The sequence below is a fragment of the Ornithodoros turicata genome, chromosome 3 (assembly GCF_037126465.1).
Source record: "Ornithodoros turicata isolate Travis chromosome 3, ASM3712646v1, whole genome shotgun sequence".
Lineage (NCBI taxonomy): Eukaryota > Metazoa > Arthropoda > Arachnida > Ixodida > Argasidae > Ornithodoros > Ornithodoros turicata.
In genome coordinates this window covers 45230100-45246152 of record NC_088203.1, presented here as the reverse complement: position 1 = coordinate 45246152, position 16053 = coordinate 45230100, and the positions used below count along the sequence as shown (strand labels likewise).

The window sequence follows — 16053 nt, the reverse complement described above, 5'->3', positions numbered from 1 at the left end:
TTATTTTTGTAACCCGCACTCGCAAAAAAGTGAGTAGAAATTATTAGTGCGGTGCGAATATTCAAAATTTCGAATACGATTAGAATAGTTTACTCTATTCGAAAATATTCGCGCCGAATTTCATCTATTCGAAATTTTCGAATATTTTTCGAATAGTTCTCTGTCAAAATTAGCGCCATTGTGCAGCTATGGTCATGCGCTTTCTCGACTGCGTTATTGGCAAGGCGCAAAGCTCTACCAGCCCCATCGGCTTCGCCATTCGTTCTGGCTATCATCATCACGCCATGATCCATCTAGCACGCACGCGGTTTCGATTCGCAGTGTCAGCCCGTACAACTGGAAGTAGCAGCGTAGTAGTTTCGCATGTCTGTGGCGAAAGCCTTGCTTGTCTTTCATAATTGCACGACCGTTCCGTTGTCCATGCAAGAGCAGGAGGCGTCGGGTGAGCCATTGGCAAAAAGGAGGAGTGCCATATGGAAATATTTTAACTACTCCAAGACATGTGGAACTTGTAAGACGTGCGGAGCAGCGCTGCGCACTCCAACAGGTGCGACGTCCGGTCTTGTAAACCATTTAAAGCGGCACAAATCAACCTTCAAGGCTTATGAGAAGGAGATCATAGAGTGCAAGCACACAACTCAGCGAAAAATAACTGAAACTATGAAGACCAAAGATGACTGCCGGCGCGAAGAAAGGAAGCACTGGACGGTAAGGTTGCACGAATGATTGCAATCGACCTTCAGCCGTTCAGACTTGTGGAAGATCGGGGCTTCCGCGAACTAATGAATGAAGCCGTCCCATAATACGTACTGCCTTAGAGAACAACCCTTTCTCGGGTGGCGATACCGACACTTTACAGAGACACTAGGAAGAAAGTACAGGAGGAGCTGCACAAAGCTTTCGAAGACGGCATAGAAAGCATCTCTTTCACATCGGACATGTGGACATCACGTGCAAATGAGGCCTATATCAGCCTGACTTTGTTTGCCTGACTGATAATTTGTAATGCTCAAGTGCGTTCCTACCTACGTCTGTAAGTACAGAGCTCCAACATACAAGTGACTATATCCATTACTATGCTATTGTAGCTACCAGCATGTATGTTGCAGTCCTCAATAAACGTGGTAGCAGACCCTGAAACTGTCTTCAGTAACACAGGAACATATTTGTACGAGTAGTTTTGCTTGTCAAAGGAAGTTTTGAAACTAGGGGTGTGCACTGCAGCACCATGCCACTTAAAGCAATTCATTCCAGCAACATAATGCGCGTTTGGATGCCTGGGATAGGGGAGTCTTTCTTTGAATAATATTCAGACAGAAAAGCCGACGCCTAAGTAGTAGCAATCCACTGCTGGTCACACTTGTTACAAAAATTTGCTATTCGAAATATATTCGAACTGCCACCAGTAAGTATTCGAATTCGATTGGCACATGCAAATAAATATTCGAAATGTACAGTAAACCCTCGTTATATCGAAGTCGACCGGACCGCAAAAAAATTCGATATAAGCGGTATTTCGATAAAAGCGGAGACACTTCAAAAACAGTAAATCCAGACCCAGGAAAACGTGAAAATGAGATGGCATCGCGACAATATTTTATTGACGTGCAAAAAACGCAGTCACCTGGGTGTGGCGCGTAGCCCCGCTGCCAGCGAGGAGATGTTCTTCGAGTTTCCGCAGGCACGTCATCAGTTCATTATCACCGCCGCTGCATTCTACCTTGTTGCGAATCAGACGCAAAATATTCCGTGTTTCCGCCGCCGTAGGTATTTCACGGGGTTCTTCTGACTCGTCGTCCGAAGTTCCATCGTCGACGACTGACGATAATATCCACAATTTCGGCCTTCGTCACAGGACTGACAACAGGAACGTTTGCGTCTGCCCGCGCGAAGGTATCAAAATCATCTTCCACTTCTTGTCCTACAAGATCGTGCACTCTTCTGTACAGGCTCTCAGATTCCTCATCATCTTGAAATTCAACTTCTTCAACTGACTGAGCCGCAACACATGCACGACAAAAACCTTTTTAAACACTTCCGCGGAGCTATCATTCGTAAAAGACCAACACGTAGCAAATGAACCACACAAAACAACCATCCACGGGAGAACGGTGAATCATCTCACGTGCTAGGGCCACATGACCGGTCCCTCTCTCTCCCCTTTCTCCCACCCATGTCAACGAACCGTCCTCGTGTGTCCTACTTTCCCACTCTTCGCTGTACGGAAGGAAAAGAGGTTGCATGAGTGATTGTGTTTGGAGAAAATAAAGAAAGGAAGGGTAATGCGGCTTTCGGGAATGTTTTGGGTGGCGACCAGCAGCCTACCGTCTGGCGTGCGCTTCGTAATATGCGGAGTTAGCTCTCCTCACACTTCGAATAATCTGGTTGTAAATACATGTAAATGCACGGGGATTTCACCGTACTTCGAATAAAGCGATAATTCGAACAAAGCGACTTCGATATAACGAGGGTTTACTGTATTCGCACTGTGTCAAAAATATTCGTATTGGATTCGCACTGGAAATTTTGCTATTCGCACAGCTCTAGAAATTATGCTCGGAAGGCTCTTACTGTTTTGCCAATTCCGCGATAACTTCCCACCGATCAGCGCCATCTTGGTGTCATTTGAAAGAGCAGAAATCCAGCTCCCCGATGACCGTAGTTTCGCACTTGTCCGACAGCAAACAAGGAAGCAAGGCGCGATCGATGAAAGCAAAACTCAGAAAGTGATTATGCTCCCGAGAGTCACGTGGCCAGTGCACGGCCCTCCTATTGGCGGAGGCGGCGCTCCACGTTCCAAATTCGTGCTTTCCTCGATGTTCCGTGCCGCGTCGGCTGTTCCGGGGAGTTTGTAAAGCACAGTGACATTTTACGTAATATTAGGCTCTGAAAAAGCTGCGTGACTAGAAAGGCTACTGTCCTTGTGGGTTTTGAAGAGCTGCTGTAGCGATTTGTGACAAATAGAGCAAATAAAACTTCAGAGCGGGTTTTCCTAGCTTTTCATTTGCATCTGATTGTCATCACGGCGAGCTTCACCATATCTGTACGATATAAGATAGAGGCTTCCTGTCTGTTGCATGGAGTTCCAGACACATTAAGGAGTGCAATAAAGCTATTAGTTATTATTTGTCACATACAGAAAATTTTGTAGAGCCCTTTTTGTCAAGCAGTATATCTGTAGAAAAACAGGGCAAGGGGTATTTAAACTTTCGCTAGCAATAAATGAGATGGGGGGAAAACTAACAGCTTTATTCCACAGGGCAGGCCCTTAGTAATGTTTTGATATAAAAATATTATGAAATTTCAACACAATCAATCAATCAATCAATCAATGAAGAGGCTCGTTAAACAGTATGCTTATGCCTATAACTCAGTAAGTAAAATAGATATTCAGAAACTGAGTGTTGCTGACTCCGGTGGAGATGAAGTTGAAGTCGCGTCGCTGACACCGTCGCCTCTGTGTCGCTTTGTAACTTCAAAGTCCGGGTACTCCTTTACCCAATATTCGGCGCTCTTTTTGCGGTGCCCCATTTGGTTACGTGCAGACTGATACACACCGAAAAGTTAGACCTTCGATTCCCGCCAGCGTCGCATCCCACCAACATTCACCCTGCTCGCACGTTAACTTTGCTCACGCATGCACATCGCATCGCGTGATATTCCACGGGCGGGCACAAGCTGAGCCCGAGTCAATTGGCAGAGCTTTTTTTTTTTTATTACATTTGAAACACCAGCGTCATCTATTGACCTTCCATCGAAATATCTGCGCTGGAATGGGAGACACGTTGAAGGCCTCGGGTCCGGGCGTGTTTTGTCGGAGTACGGTTTTCCGGGTATTTGTAGGGTTTAACCCGAGCTGCCCAAACTTCAATTTGGGGTGTAAATTTGGGGAAATATCGGGTAAAACCCTAAAACCTCAGGCTCTAACAATAGGTAGTTACCAGAGCATGTTGATCAACTACACGAAAGCCTGAAGTGATGTAGCTCCTGTTCCTTTGGGGTTCTGAATTTAATCCCAAATTAAAGTGTGTCACCATCCATACGTAGTTCATGTACAGCTTGCTATCATTTCTACTGGGGAAAACATTTTAGTGTAGTTATTCGTTAATAATTCAAATTTTATGCTGGTGGTGATGCCCTGTGGAGGAGTTGGTAGTGTCCCTTGGCTGTCCAAAAATTTTTCATCTACTAAACCAGGCCATACCAAAGCAACGATGGCTTTCTCACTCAAATCTGCCACCACTTAGATTATCATCATCAACATCGAAATTTGGTCCCTGGCCCAATCCAGCCCAGCAATGCTCTGCGCTCAAAGCTCTTCTGACATTTCTGGACACCATCGGACTTCGATCGTTATTGTGAAGGGGCTCGTTATTTTATTCCCCCCATTCCAACCAGCAATGGTGTAGAGTAATGCTGATCAACCTTCCCACTTTCCATTTGAAAATAAAGTTGCTGTTGTTGTTGTTCATCATCAACAGTCATAAAGTCCTTCAACGATTCACAACTGCCTGTAAGCTTAGCAGCTTTCTCCCAGAGACACTCGTCGCTACCGCACAGGCCACAGTTCTCTTCAGCGCCATTTGTGGTTTCGCTGGTCATGGTCAGTTCAACAAATCCACCCCCCTTGAAGCGTCTTGCCAAAATTTCACGCTTAGTTAACCATCGACGACGCATCTGCACAGCCATTGATGAGGACAATTTTGTGTTGGGCAAGGCAGCCTTATCAGTTCCCAGTAAAAGCATTCAACCAGCCATTGGTAATAACTAAGGTACCGTGTTTTCGGTTTTAATGGAGTAAAAAAAGAAAATAACAAAAAAGATCAGGCTTTTCTGAAGTAGGTTGCATAACTGCTTGCAAATTAAAGCTAAAAACTTAGTCAGAAAAGACATTAAATTTGCTAATTATACTATGTGGTCAATGTGGACCTAACACGAGCTCGAAAGTTGACAATTTGATGAGTCAAGTATGAGATCGACTTGACTTGAACTCAAAACCTCAAGTACTCACGCAGCCCTACAAGAAAAAAAAAAGCATACCAGGTTTCTTTCAGCACTTGTCAGCGTGAGAGATCTGTTGGGATGTCTGGGGATATTCCATCCTTACTTGCAGTTGTTGTTTTGATGTTTAGAATGTTAAGTAAACAAATCCCAAAGTTTGATGTTGTGTTCTATAGATTGTAGACTCAAAGTGCACTGCACATATTTGTTGCTATTAACTCATTAATTTTACAAAGCTCTGGCATTGGCTTCTGATGTCTATGGCAGTGCCATGTTGCACCATTCTTTTGACACAGTTTTAACATCATACTCATTTGTTTTCATTGTAGGCTTTGACAGAAGATGTCAACAGACAAGTTGAAAGAGAGAAAAGCCTCCAGAAACGGTACAGAGACCTCCTTCAGCAGAAGGAACTGCTCCAGGAAGCAATGATCGATCTCAGTAAAGCCTAACATTATCACTTCTCGTACATTTTGCACATACCCCACAAACATCTGAATAAAATCTATTGAGTTCCACCGTCAATGGTGTTAAACAATGCTTCTTCAAGCCTTGAAAGTGAGGTTATTCCTTTAGAAAGCCAGTTGGCCACGAAGATTGCACAGTTTTTTTAAACCACAACAGTTTCAGGAGAAGCAGGTTAAGAATTGTTTATGTTGAGCATTTCGATATTACTGAAGTTTATTGTTTTCACACATGCAAGCGATTTCATAAAAAAGTCTTCGGTGACTTATCACAGCATTAGCAGGAACCACATGGTTCCCACTGGTCCTTGAAGCTCTTGTCTGGAAAATTCTGATGACAGTCATTGAAAGCCCTTGATTTTGTATCTTTGTCTCGTTCTTTTGGAGATTTTGGTGTAAATGTTGCTTATCCGGAATCTGAACTATAATTTAAGCCCAGATCCCATAACACGTGACAAGCGCTAAATTCGATGTTTCCGTATCGCCAATTGATCTTGTATCTTTGACATCCACCAATGAGGACCAGATACATTCGAGTTTCTGCATAAGTGTGCACATTTCAACCTCTCTGACGGCATCCTGTATAAACACAACTATCGTCCTAAGCGTGAACACTTCTCACACGTACTTCGAAAGGCAGTGCAACACCAGATCATGTGGGATTTATAGGACGGCTTCACTGCCAGACGCCTACGTGAGCCACATGATCACATTCTGTGCTTCTGACCCCGAATGTGTTCCACTTTCTCAATGCCTCACGTTGTGCCAGCAGCATCATACTAGTTAGTTGCTGCCCCTACTGTGGTTCAACCACATGCTAGCCAACACACTTCCCACCCATGGTTCAATGCGGTATACCTCCTGGAACGTATTGAGCCTACGCCTATAACACCACATTTCAATCTGCGACCCAGTTCAGGCTTTTCCAACTACAGTAGTTTGCGGATGGGATCCGCTACACAGAACAGACAGTGTGTTCGCATACACACGTGACACAGGTGCCAAACCAGTCCTTGCACAGGATGCTTTGAATATGGAAGAGTGTCGCCAACCCGCTCAGGTTTACACACAGCAGCGCGAACTGATTATGAAGCTTCGTTATGATGAGTCGCACAAATATGTCGAGTTCCACCAATGAGACCTAGTTTGGCAGCATATCCCAATTTGCAAAGCTGGGCTTCGCAAAAAACTTATCTGCCGCCCTGAAACTGCTCCTGAGTCTCCTGCCTCCAAGGGTGGCTCCTCATTCGGGATGGGGTGTAAGCGTGAGAAAGACCATTACCTCGGGACATTCAGACTTCGCTCTGAGCAAACCAAACGTTCCCCTCTTAGTAATAACCTGCTCCCTCCACATTTCCATCAAAATTTCTTCCGTTTTAAGTCTGTGCTATTTTGTCGGATAAGCTGTCAACGATGCACCTGAACATTTACAAATTGTTTAGTAGTCCATTGGCGCAGGACTTACATCTAAGCTACCCAGTAATGATTTACGAAACATGATAGGTTCTTCCTGGCACGGCACTTACGGCAGCAAGAACGTACCTGCCTTCAGCAACTGCCGCTGCTGAAGTCAGGTACTCAACAGATGTGGAAGCGAAGGTGGTGGGAGAGTCCACCATGGTGACCACAGCTTGGTATGGTTATTCAGAAGTACAGCTTCCTGTTTTCGGTATTCACCAAGATAACCATGGACAACTGCCTGCTGTCAACATTTTCATCTGTTGAGTGGAAACTGGCAACTGCTGATAACAGCTGCAAGGAGGGTACTCAATAACCACCTGATGGCTGTCACGAACATTCAGTGGGCGAACGTGATGTCATGTGGGTCAATACGAGCTTAGCCAAGCTTTTCTGTGATCCTGCAGTTGACTTACCTTTCGTGATGGCAGAACCCGATGTAAGACAGGGACGGGAAGAAACAAAGACGAGGTCACTCCTTACTGTTCCTTTCTTATATCTGGTGCTGCCATCATGGATAATCACCAACCAGTCCATTTTCTTATCTTAATGTCTTACCTTTCCCGTTTCTAACAGAAAAACATATATCCATCTTCCCCAAACGTTTCTGACATAATTAATTGATTGTTTTGCACACATTAAAAGTAATGGAGTCAGGTGTAACCCGTGTAACACAAGTCCTCGATTGGCTTGATCTTTGCTCAAAAGTAAACCTAGATTTTGATGCAATGCAGGTGACGGCCATTATGGAATGCACAGGCCCATCTGGCCCCACAAAATGTTCAATATTCCTACATTTCTATGCTGTAGTTTGTGTCAACTGAGGCTATTTAAGGAAGATAAAACTTCCGGTAAAAATAGACATTTCCAGATAGCGCTTTCAGGACAAAGTATTTCCATTTTCACAAATTTCCAAGGCAATGAACCATGTAACAGCCTGTGGCAGTTACAAGTAGAGCAATAAACTACAGCTGTTGTGTAGTGTAGTGTAGTAAACATCCAGTATTCCTGTCGTCTGCTTGTATATCAGTTTCTTTCTCTCCCATTACTACATGCTGACAATACTTAAAGTACACCATTAAAGATATTGCTTTCACTTACGGTGCAGCATTTTATTTCAAGTTTCTTGCAGCTGGTGCATAGAAAATGTATTTGGTATTGGACCATTGGACTAGCCACTAGATTTACCACAGTCCAATGATGCTGAGTCCAAGAAATGTTGATGAAGTGGTAAAGGGTACCGCACAACTTTTGTTCATGAAAGGAGGGTGAAAACCATAGGAGGATGCACTTCCCACAAGGATATACAGACACGTTGACTCCCTTGGAAGAGTATGCAGGAGGAACGGCAGGAGAAAGGCGTGGGTGAGTCACATGAACATGAGGTTGCTGCACATATACCCCTATGTGCTTATATGTTGAGGGAAAGATTCACCTTTTCCTTCAGTGCTGTATGTCCTGGCAGTGGAAGACGTCCGATGCTCATAACACTGTTTGGATGCTGTCAGTTTTGTTTGTGCACCGCATGAAGCGCGACACATATTTTCTTTGCAGAGTGCCTTTTTGGACAGTGTGGAGTGACTCATTATTTGATCTCCCATAATGCCACCAGCAATGGGGTAGAGTATCACCCTTGGCAATGGAACTCCCCAATCATCATCATAAAATAAACTTGTTGTTGTGAGCACAGTGAAAGAAAACACTGACAAAAATGCACCACATTTGTCCAGAAGGTTCGTTTACACCAACTCTTGAGCATATACGCATCCACCGTCCGCAAATGTGTTGATGACCCTTATGACTTCCTGTTCACACCTGCGGACAAGGTGACTCGGGACATATTCCATCAGGTAGGCGCAGTAATCTGCAAATCGCTGATGGCTGCCCTTTTGTTGGACAAGTGAGCTGCACAGAGGGAAAACAAGTGTTATCCATTCACCCTGTTAAGATATTCTTCAATGCATTCGTACCAAGACACAGCACTGAGGTCTTCCAGAATAGCCCCACTATCATCCTGCCTCTTCTTCTTCCATTGATGGTTTTTGACAGGGGAGAGAGGGGGCGATGGTGTAGCATTACAGCTGGGGCTGTCCTGTGGCTATTGGGAAGAAATGCATGTTCATAATGAGTGCCACGTAAGACTGAAAATGTCTACGTACTACGTCCTTCGCCAGACAGGCATCGCCACCATTGGATGGTCCATCCTGCAGTGAAGAGTTACTGCATTGTGGAACATCTTCAATATTGCTGTCTCTGAAATGCATGGTTCCCATCAGCAGTTACCATTAAAGATTAGCAGGCTTTAAGAATGTATCACTCACTCCTTCCTTCCAAGTACATCCTTCAAGAAAAAGAGGCTCTTAAAAAATTTCCACTTTACAGGTTTTCCTGCAGCTGCTTCTGCCTCCCCCGTAGCACTGCCATTCTTCTGACACAGCAGCTCCTGATAATTTGCGCGGAACTGGTCAGTTAGATTTTTCCACATTTTCTTGCATTCCTTTTCTATGTATGATGCAGGAAAAAAAGAAAATGAGGACACGATGTTGTGCTCCAAATACATACATATCTTCCGCATCGTATGTTTAAAAGCAAATCTTTGCTGCACTTTATGTTGTCTTTATGTGAACTTTATGTTGTCTTGATGGTACTCATTCGAACAGAGTCTAACCTTCTTGATCCGAGACAACCTTAACCTTAAAAATCCGAGACAAGGATGAAAGAAAGCCTTCTTTCTTCCTTGTCCCGGTTCTTTTCATCAACATGTACCAATTCGTCCTTGCCCTGTTACCATCTACCCTGTAACTTTTAACCTTAGCAGTGTCCGATTTAATTGATCCTACAGGCTAGCTACCATCATTGATCCTGAGCAAGGACGGGTGTGAGAGAACTAATGGTACCCAACGAAATCGCCAAAATTATTAGTCATTAAATTAATTCTAACCAATTATTCACTGATGTGACCCACTAATTCAGATGTCACCCTAACACAGTTCGACGCCTGCGCTAATGTGTTCACTCCGTGTTCTGAGGCTGTGCAGAAAGGACCTTCGGATAAGAATTTTCCTGGTTGCACATACGTGTAGTGTTCATCTCTCGTGCGATGGTCTCCCATGACTCGTCCAGCAGGAGCCGGTTCCTGTACTCCCCACTGCGGCGGTCCCATATGCACGGGTGTGACCTCACTTTAGCAATTAAGCGTTCTTTCTCTTTCACCTCCTTCTGCCTCTTGTTCAGTCTCGCCGCCTTCATAGCTGCTTTGGCATCCATCGTGGAGCAGCGGTGACAATAATACGCGTAGACGGCAACGCTTAAAAAGCGCGCAACAAAAAGGTTCTAAGCACAGAGTTACGCAGATGACAAACAACCCGCTGCGAACGGTGCACGTGCAGCAGTTATGGGCTAGCTTAAGCACTGAAGTACAACAGTACGATGAACAGTTCACCGCGCTAGCCATGCGCCATTCGTAAACAAAGAGTGACGGATTGGACTGGGACGATCAGCCGACTTTCGGTGCAGACGAAATCCAGGGCAAGCCTTCTAGTATCCATCACAATCCGCCACTTGCGAAAAAGACACGGCGCATGCGCACATCCCCCTCTCCCTCGTGCTTCGCGCCGGGTTTCGAATAGAGCTCTACCTGTTTGTAAACAAATGACGTCATAATGTTCGACAGTGCCACGAGTTGGGTAGAGTTGAACTACGTTCAATGCTAGTGGCCAACAAGGTCGCGCCCGAAAGCCACGGTCTTGAGGGGATTACGATAATCTCTGAAAAGGACACGACCTTCGGTCGTACTTTACTTTCAATAGGAGGCAGCGAACAATTGCCCATTCCAGTGCCGTGTATGCCAAAGGAAGTCTGGCCATTAGGAGGAGCCTAAAAAAGGGGCTCGACCTGTCAATCAAATTGAGCGTTTTTCATTGGCTGCTGTTTTCTATGCGGGCCGCCATGACACCAAACTTTTCCCGAAAATGGCGGCGTAGCTTGGAACGGCGAAGCGAGGATTTCATGACAATTTTTTTTTTTCACAAATTACGTCAATTTTATTCCGTAAGTGTACATTCTGTTGCAATTATCTTGCAAATCACCTTTAAATTACGCTCCAGTGTCGATGTTTACCTGAAAATAATATGTTTCGTCGTCCTTGTTAGGCCTAGTAACGACAGCGATCACAGGCAAATAGCGAGAAAAACGCTACAAATGGCCAAAAAAAATTCATTTTATGACATACTTTTATTCATATACACACCTTTGCCCGTTCTTGGTTCAGTCTTGTTAATAGGCAGTCTGTTCCAACTAGCGGTTCTGCCGGCCAATCAGTTCTGCTAGCAAGCAATTCTGCTTCTGCTACTTCTGCCTTCTGCTATTCTGCGTCTTCCCGGCGTGCCCCTCACCATCCAGATGGCGTCGTTAAAAGTGGACGCAAAATCCATTATGTTGCTAGGTCGTCAGGGAATAGCCTATTCAATCTAATCCAATCCAGTTTCCCGAAAATGTCGGCACCCAGTTAATACAGGTAATATATAGCTTGGATAGCCTGGGGTTAATAGCGAACTGTATTTTGGCTCGTGATTGGCCAGAGAGCTCAAAAAGTGGGTGGAGCTCCAGGTATAGGCATGTTCCATTAATGGCCCTAGACTCCCTTTGGCATACACGGCTCTGGCCCATTCGTGGAACCCAGCTCTCCCCTTCCGATCTGTTTTGGTTTCGGTGTGTCTACCAACGTCATGATGACGTTTCTCGGGTAGAGGTTTATTGTCTGGAAAACAAACGCCATTTCGCCGCTGCTGCAAGCCTTTACGGCTGTACGAATTATTATGTGCAGGGCAAGAAGTGCGTTCTTTTTTTTTTTTTTTTTTTAGTTTCCGTGCGATATTGTAGGTCCTTAAAAACCCGCATCATGGGTTCGGGCTATGAAAAGGCAGGAAGAATTGCGAGACATGACAGCATTTCTAGCCGTCCAGGAAACACAACGAATTTGCCCAAAGCTTTTCGCAGGCTTCCCAACACAAGATTAGTACTCGATGCGACTGAAGTCAGAATCCAGAGGCACAGAGACCAACTTTTTCGCGTTATCAACATTACAACACACATAAATCAGTTGTTGACTGTGACTCAGAAGGTTACATCAGCCTTGTTTCCCGGCTTTGGGGTGGGTCCATATCTGATGTGGACATAATGCAGAGTAGAGTATTGTTAGGTCGCCTCGAAGCTGGTGATGCCATATTGGTAGATAAGAGCTTCAATGTTTCGTGTCTCTCCCAAGAAATTGAAGTGTACAGTCCACTATAAGTAGTGCGAGAGGATAAGCCCAAATATCCAAGAGGAGTGTTCAAAGTACAAGAGAAATTGCTAGTGCAAGAGTGCATGTTGAACGCGTTATCCGACGTGTGAAAGGATTACACATTCTTAATCGGGCCTTTCCCATCAGCATGGTGGACATTGCTGAGCAGATATTTTATGTATGCTGTTACTTTAGTAATTTCGAAATATCCTCGTTTTTTAGAATAATAAATTAGGCCTAACACGCAGTGGCGTAGCCAGACCTCCAATGTAGGGGGGGCTCGATACGAACCCCCCCCCCCACACACTGATCCTGGATGCGACAACACACATATACTTGTCCACACCGCAGAATGCGGTTGAAAAAAAAAAGAACGAAAATAATTTATTTGTGCGTTCACAATACGACTACATAAGGGTGTCCACGCTAAGTGTGAACAGATTTTTTAAAAATATATCAATCACTTTTTCCGAGATGAAATCAATTGCAATATAGCATATGCTGAAGGACACTCCCTAGGGGGGCATTAACAGACTCCTAAGGCAATGTCTTAATTAACTTTCAATAATTAACTTTTTAATTATAAAAGCTACGAAGTTGCTCCAATGAGAACATCTGATCTCTTCGGTCACCAGATACCAAAACCGTTTTCAGAACAAAAATCCGTTCGGTAGATCGTCCGCAAAAAATTCGTGAAGGAACGCCATTTTTTTTCTTTATTTGGTTTATTGCGCATCTTCAAAGAAGCGGCTTTCCTTTACCCCCAGTGTGAGAGAGTGAAAGAGCACAGTGCCGCCTCTTGCGTCCTGGAAAAAGATTAAAAGAAAACAGAAAATGCAGCCCAAGATAAGGGCAGTCGCGATAGAGCCACCCGATAGATTTGTGTTTTTGTTTTGTTTCCGCAAGTTAAAGCTAATCTTCGACGCATAAGGCGGCACTGTGCTCTTTCACTCTCTCACACTGGGGGTAAAGGAAAGCCGCTTCTTTGAAGATGCGCAATAAACCAAATAAAGAAAAAAATGGCGTTCCTTCGTGAATTTTTTGCGGACGATCTACCGAACGGATTCTTGTTCTGAAAACGGTTTTGGTATCTGGTGACCGAAGAGATCAGATGTTCTCATTGGAGCAACTTCGTAGCTTTTATAATTAAAAAGTTAATTATTGAAAGTTAATTAAGACATTGCCTTAGGAGTCTGTTAATGCCCCCCCCCCTAGGGAGTGCCCTTCAGCATATGCTATATTGCAATTGATTTCATCACGGAAAAAGTGATTGGTATATTTTTAAAAAATCTGTTCACACTTAGCGTGGACACCCTGTATATAGGCTGTCATGTCCAATGAGGTGGTGTCACGGGATTGTAAGTACTTTGAAAAGCTCATACTTTGAAAACCATTCACGAGTGCTGCTTAGATAGCCGTCATGAAAGCTGCAAGAACTTTCGCGATCGTCACACTGGTCCCCCCCTATATATTATTTTCTTCTCGGATTTGCACGATTTGCGTGGGTCGGGTCGTGGCAGGTAGGGGGGGCTCGAGCCCCCCTAGCCCCCCCGCCCTGTGGCTACGCCACTGCTAACACGACACAGGGAAGGAATTAAACACACACGGAGTGTATGGGGCCGGTTGGTACATATCCTAGAGCAAGGCCTAAGAGAAGGAATTAAGCAACTGTGCATATATCATCGTATTATCATAATGTTTACCTGTGAAGTTACCCTATGATGAACAAATTAATGAGTCAGCTTCATTGAGAACCGCATCTAGGAAAATGTTTGTAGCACTATATGCACTTACTACATTCATTATAAGCACTGACTAAACACATTATATACATTCGGTACATACATTATATTCTCACGCTATACATTACTACATATTAAAACTACACGAATAAGACTAAGACATTAAGGCTATATGTATTATACTCATTCACTATATGCGCTCCAAGTTACAATATATACATTCATTTCGCACTTCACGACTGGGACCTTCATAGATGGTGCTTCAACTCCCTGATGTCTACGACATAGTACCCATTTATATACTTTTTGTGTGGGCCAAGGCTCCCAGGCGGCGAATGCGTTTGGTTAGAACTTGGATGGGAGCATGCTAAAAAAATACTGTTCACCCGAACTCCAAGAACAAAAACGGGATGCCGTCCTCCTCGATCATGGGCAGAAATTCTCACTCTCGTCGATCAGAACGACAAACACCCAAAGAAACACTCAATAAGACGGCAAGAAACCAACGAAACCGCTGCGATATTTCAAGAGCGTTCTAACCGAACACTCTCGGACGAAGGGAGCACTACAGTTCCTTCCGCGTCCAAGAGACGGTGCCAGTTTCTTCGCAAGTGGTGGATCCACCCTGAACTGGTGCAAGGAGTTCGACACTTTTTGTCGTGCACTCGCACTGAACTTCTAATCTACTAATCACAAACTACTAATCACAGTAGCACTTTTACATTTTCTTTGCTCGCTATCATCGTCTTTTTCACCCTGGCGGAAAGGGCTGACCGCTTCGCTGCTCCAGATGTGTCCATTTCAAAGTCCGAACACCAAACAGCTGTCAGGAACAGCTGTCTTCGTGCCAATCTGTGGCACCAAGGATGAGTCACGTTTCCTAGTACAACATCCCCCGTTCTATCAACTGTCAAAACAGCCAAGTCTCACCTTGGATGCCGCGGACACGTCATGCTCCAAATTCCATCATTTTCTGACCTTTTGGTGACCGAGCGTAATCTGTTCTTAAACTGTGGCAAAAAAGCTTTGTGTTCTCCAATTTGTACCCACAAAACGTGTTCACGATTCGGAAATACAGGATTCGTATTATAAGGGGAAATGCATGGCAAAGGTTTCGTTCCGCGGCATACTGTTCGTAGAACGGGGAATCCATAAATTAAGGGTTCGCAAATCAAGGGTCAGCCGTGCTCTGGAATACTGCAGTACCTGCTCGCGTGCCAGACCTAAAGACAGGCAGCATTTCTTTGTAAAACTAAGTGACTTACGTGTGAATTGTCGTCCTCGGTGCCTTGCCAGTACGGGCAGTACACCCATAACCACAGCAGGCGGGCATGACACCATAAAAATGCTACGCGAAGGAGCATGCAGAATATGCAGCTGCAGTCGCGGACGGGAATGCTTTGAGCTTCCCAAGATGGGCTGCCGGTGACCATACGGTTGCACCCTCAGTCTGCTGTTGCAGTGAAGTTTGCACAGCACCATTTCGGGCCCAAACGGCCGCGGATCCCAACAGTAGGTAGTTTCATCAGCGAGTTTTGCATGGTGTTTCAAACGGTATGGTGCCAAGGAAAGCTACAAAACCTGTAGGAAATCCACAGAAATAGCGGTGCTTCTTGAAAAGTGCGAACAACTCGAGACCACAGGGGTGGCATCCAATGCATTGCTCCGTAGACGAAAGCGTGCTGGGCGAGCGCAATGCATCCCGGACATGTGCTGGTCGCACGTCACAGCAAACGTCAAGGCACACTGACCTTAGAGATGACGGCGCCCATGATCGGAGGCCAAACCATTTGTAAACAATGCGGTTGTTGTTTCTGTGCAACGATTTGGACGGCTTTCGATCACGGTAATTATTTTTATCCAATAATCTCGTGATAAAACGCGGAGTTTTGCACATAAGGTCTCGTACTGTTGACGACTTCCAAAGATGTGATGGCGACCGCGCGTTAAGACTCACCGAGCCGATGCGATGTACTTAAACTAAGGAGAAATGGGCTGCCATGATGCGGAAGAAGCACTGCATAGTTTACGGTGGCTAAATACGTCCATCTCTTGGCGTGATGACGACGGAAATATGTCGGTATGCGGCAAAACGACATGTAAA

The 16053-nt window shown here is 44.8% G+C and overlaps 2 protein-coding genes across 4 annotated transcripts in view; one reads left to right on the top strand and one right to left on the bottom strand.

Moving 5' to 3' along the window:
* The window catches only part of LOC135388451 (cell division cycle 5-like protein), a 63124-nt gene extending 57598 nt beyond the window's left edge, over window positions 1-5526 (top strand). Inside the window, exon 14 of the mRNA XM_064618022.1 lies at window positions 5331-5526. Coding sequence (XP_064474092.1) covers window positions 5331-5453 — 123 coding nt within the window. The 3' untranslated portion in view covers window positions 5454-5526. The remainder of the gene's footprint in view (window positions 1-5330) is intronic.
* Window positions 5527-8020: 2494 nt separating this feature from the next.
* LOC135386984 (uncharacterized) lies at window positions 8021-15743 on the bottom strand. Of its 3 annotated transcripts, none has more exons than XM_064616438.1 (5): window positions 15215-15743; window positions 9245-9366; window positions 9083-9176; window positions 8894-9021; window positions 8021-8828 (listed from the first exon to the last, which is right to left on the bottom strand). In XM_064616438.1, the coding sequence occupies exons 1-5, from the start codon at window positions 15380-15382 to the stop codon at window positions 8663-8665; spliced, it is 678 nt and encodes a 225-aa protein (XP_064472508.1). In that variant the 5' UTR covers window positions 15383-15743; the 3' UTR covers window positions 8021-8662. The 3 variants fall into 3 exon arrangements, with proteins under 3 accessions (XP_064472508.1, XP_064472507.1, XP_064472506.1); XM_064616437.1 differs by lacking the exon at window positions 15215-15743 and adding an exon at window positions 10001-10539 and having other exon boundaries at window positions 9086-9176; window positions 9245-9425; XM_064616436.1 differs by lacking the exon at window positions 15215-15743 and adding an exon at window positions 10001-10538 and having other exon boundaries at window positions 9245-9425.
* Between the last annotated feature and the right edge of the window lie 310 nt (window positions 15744-16053).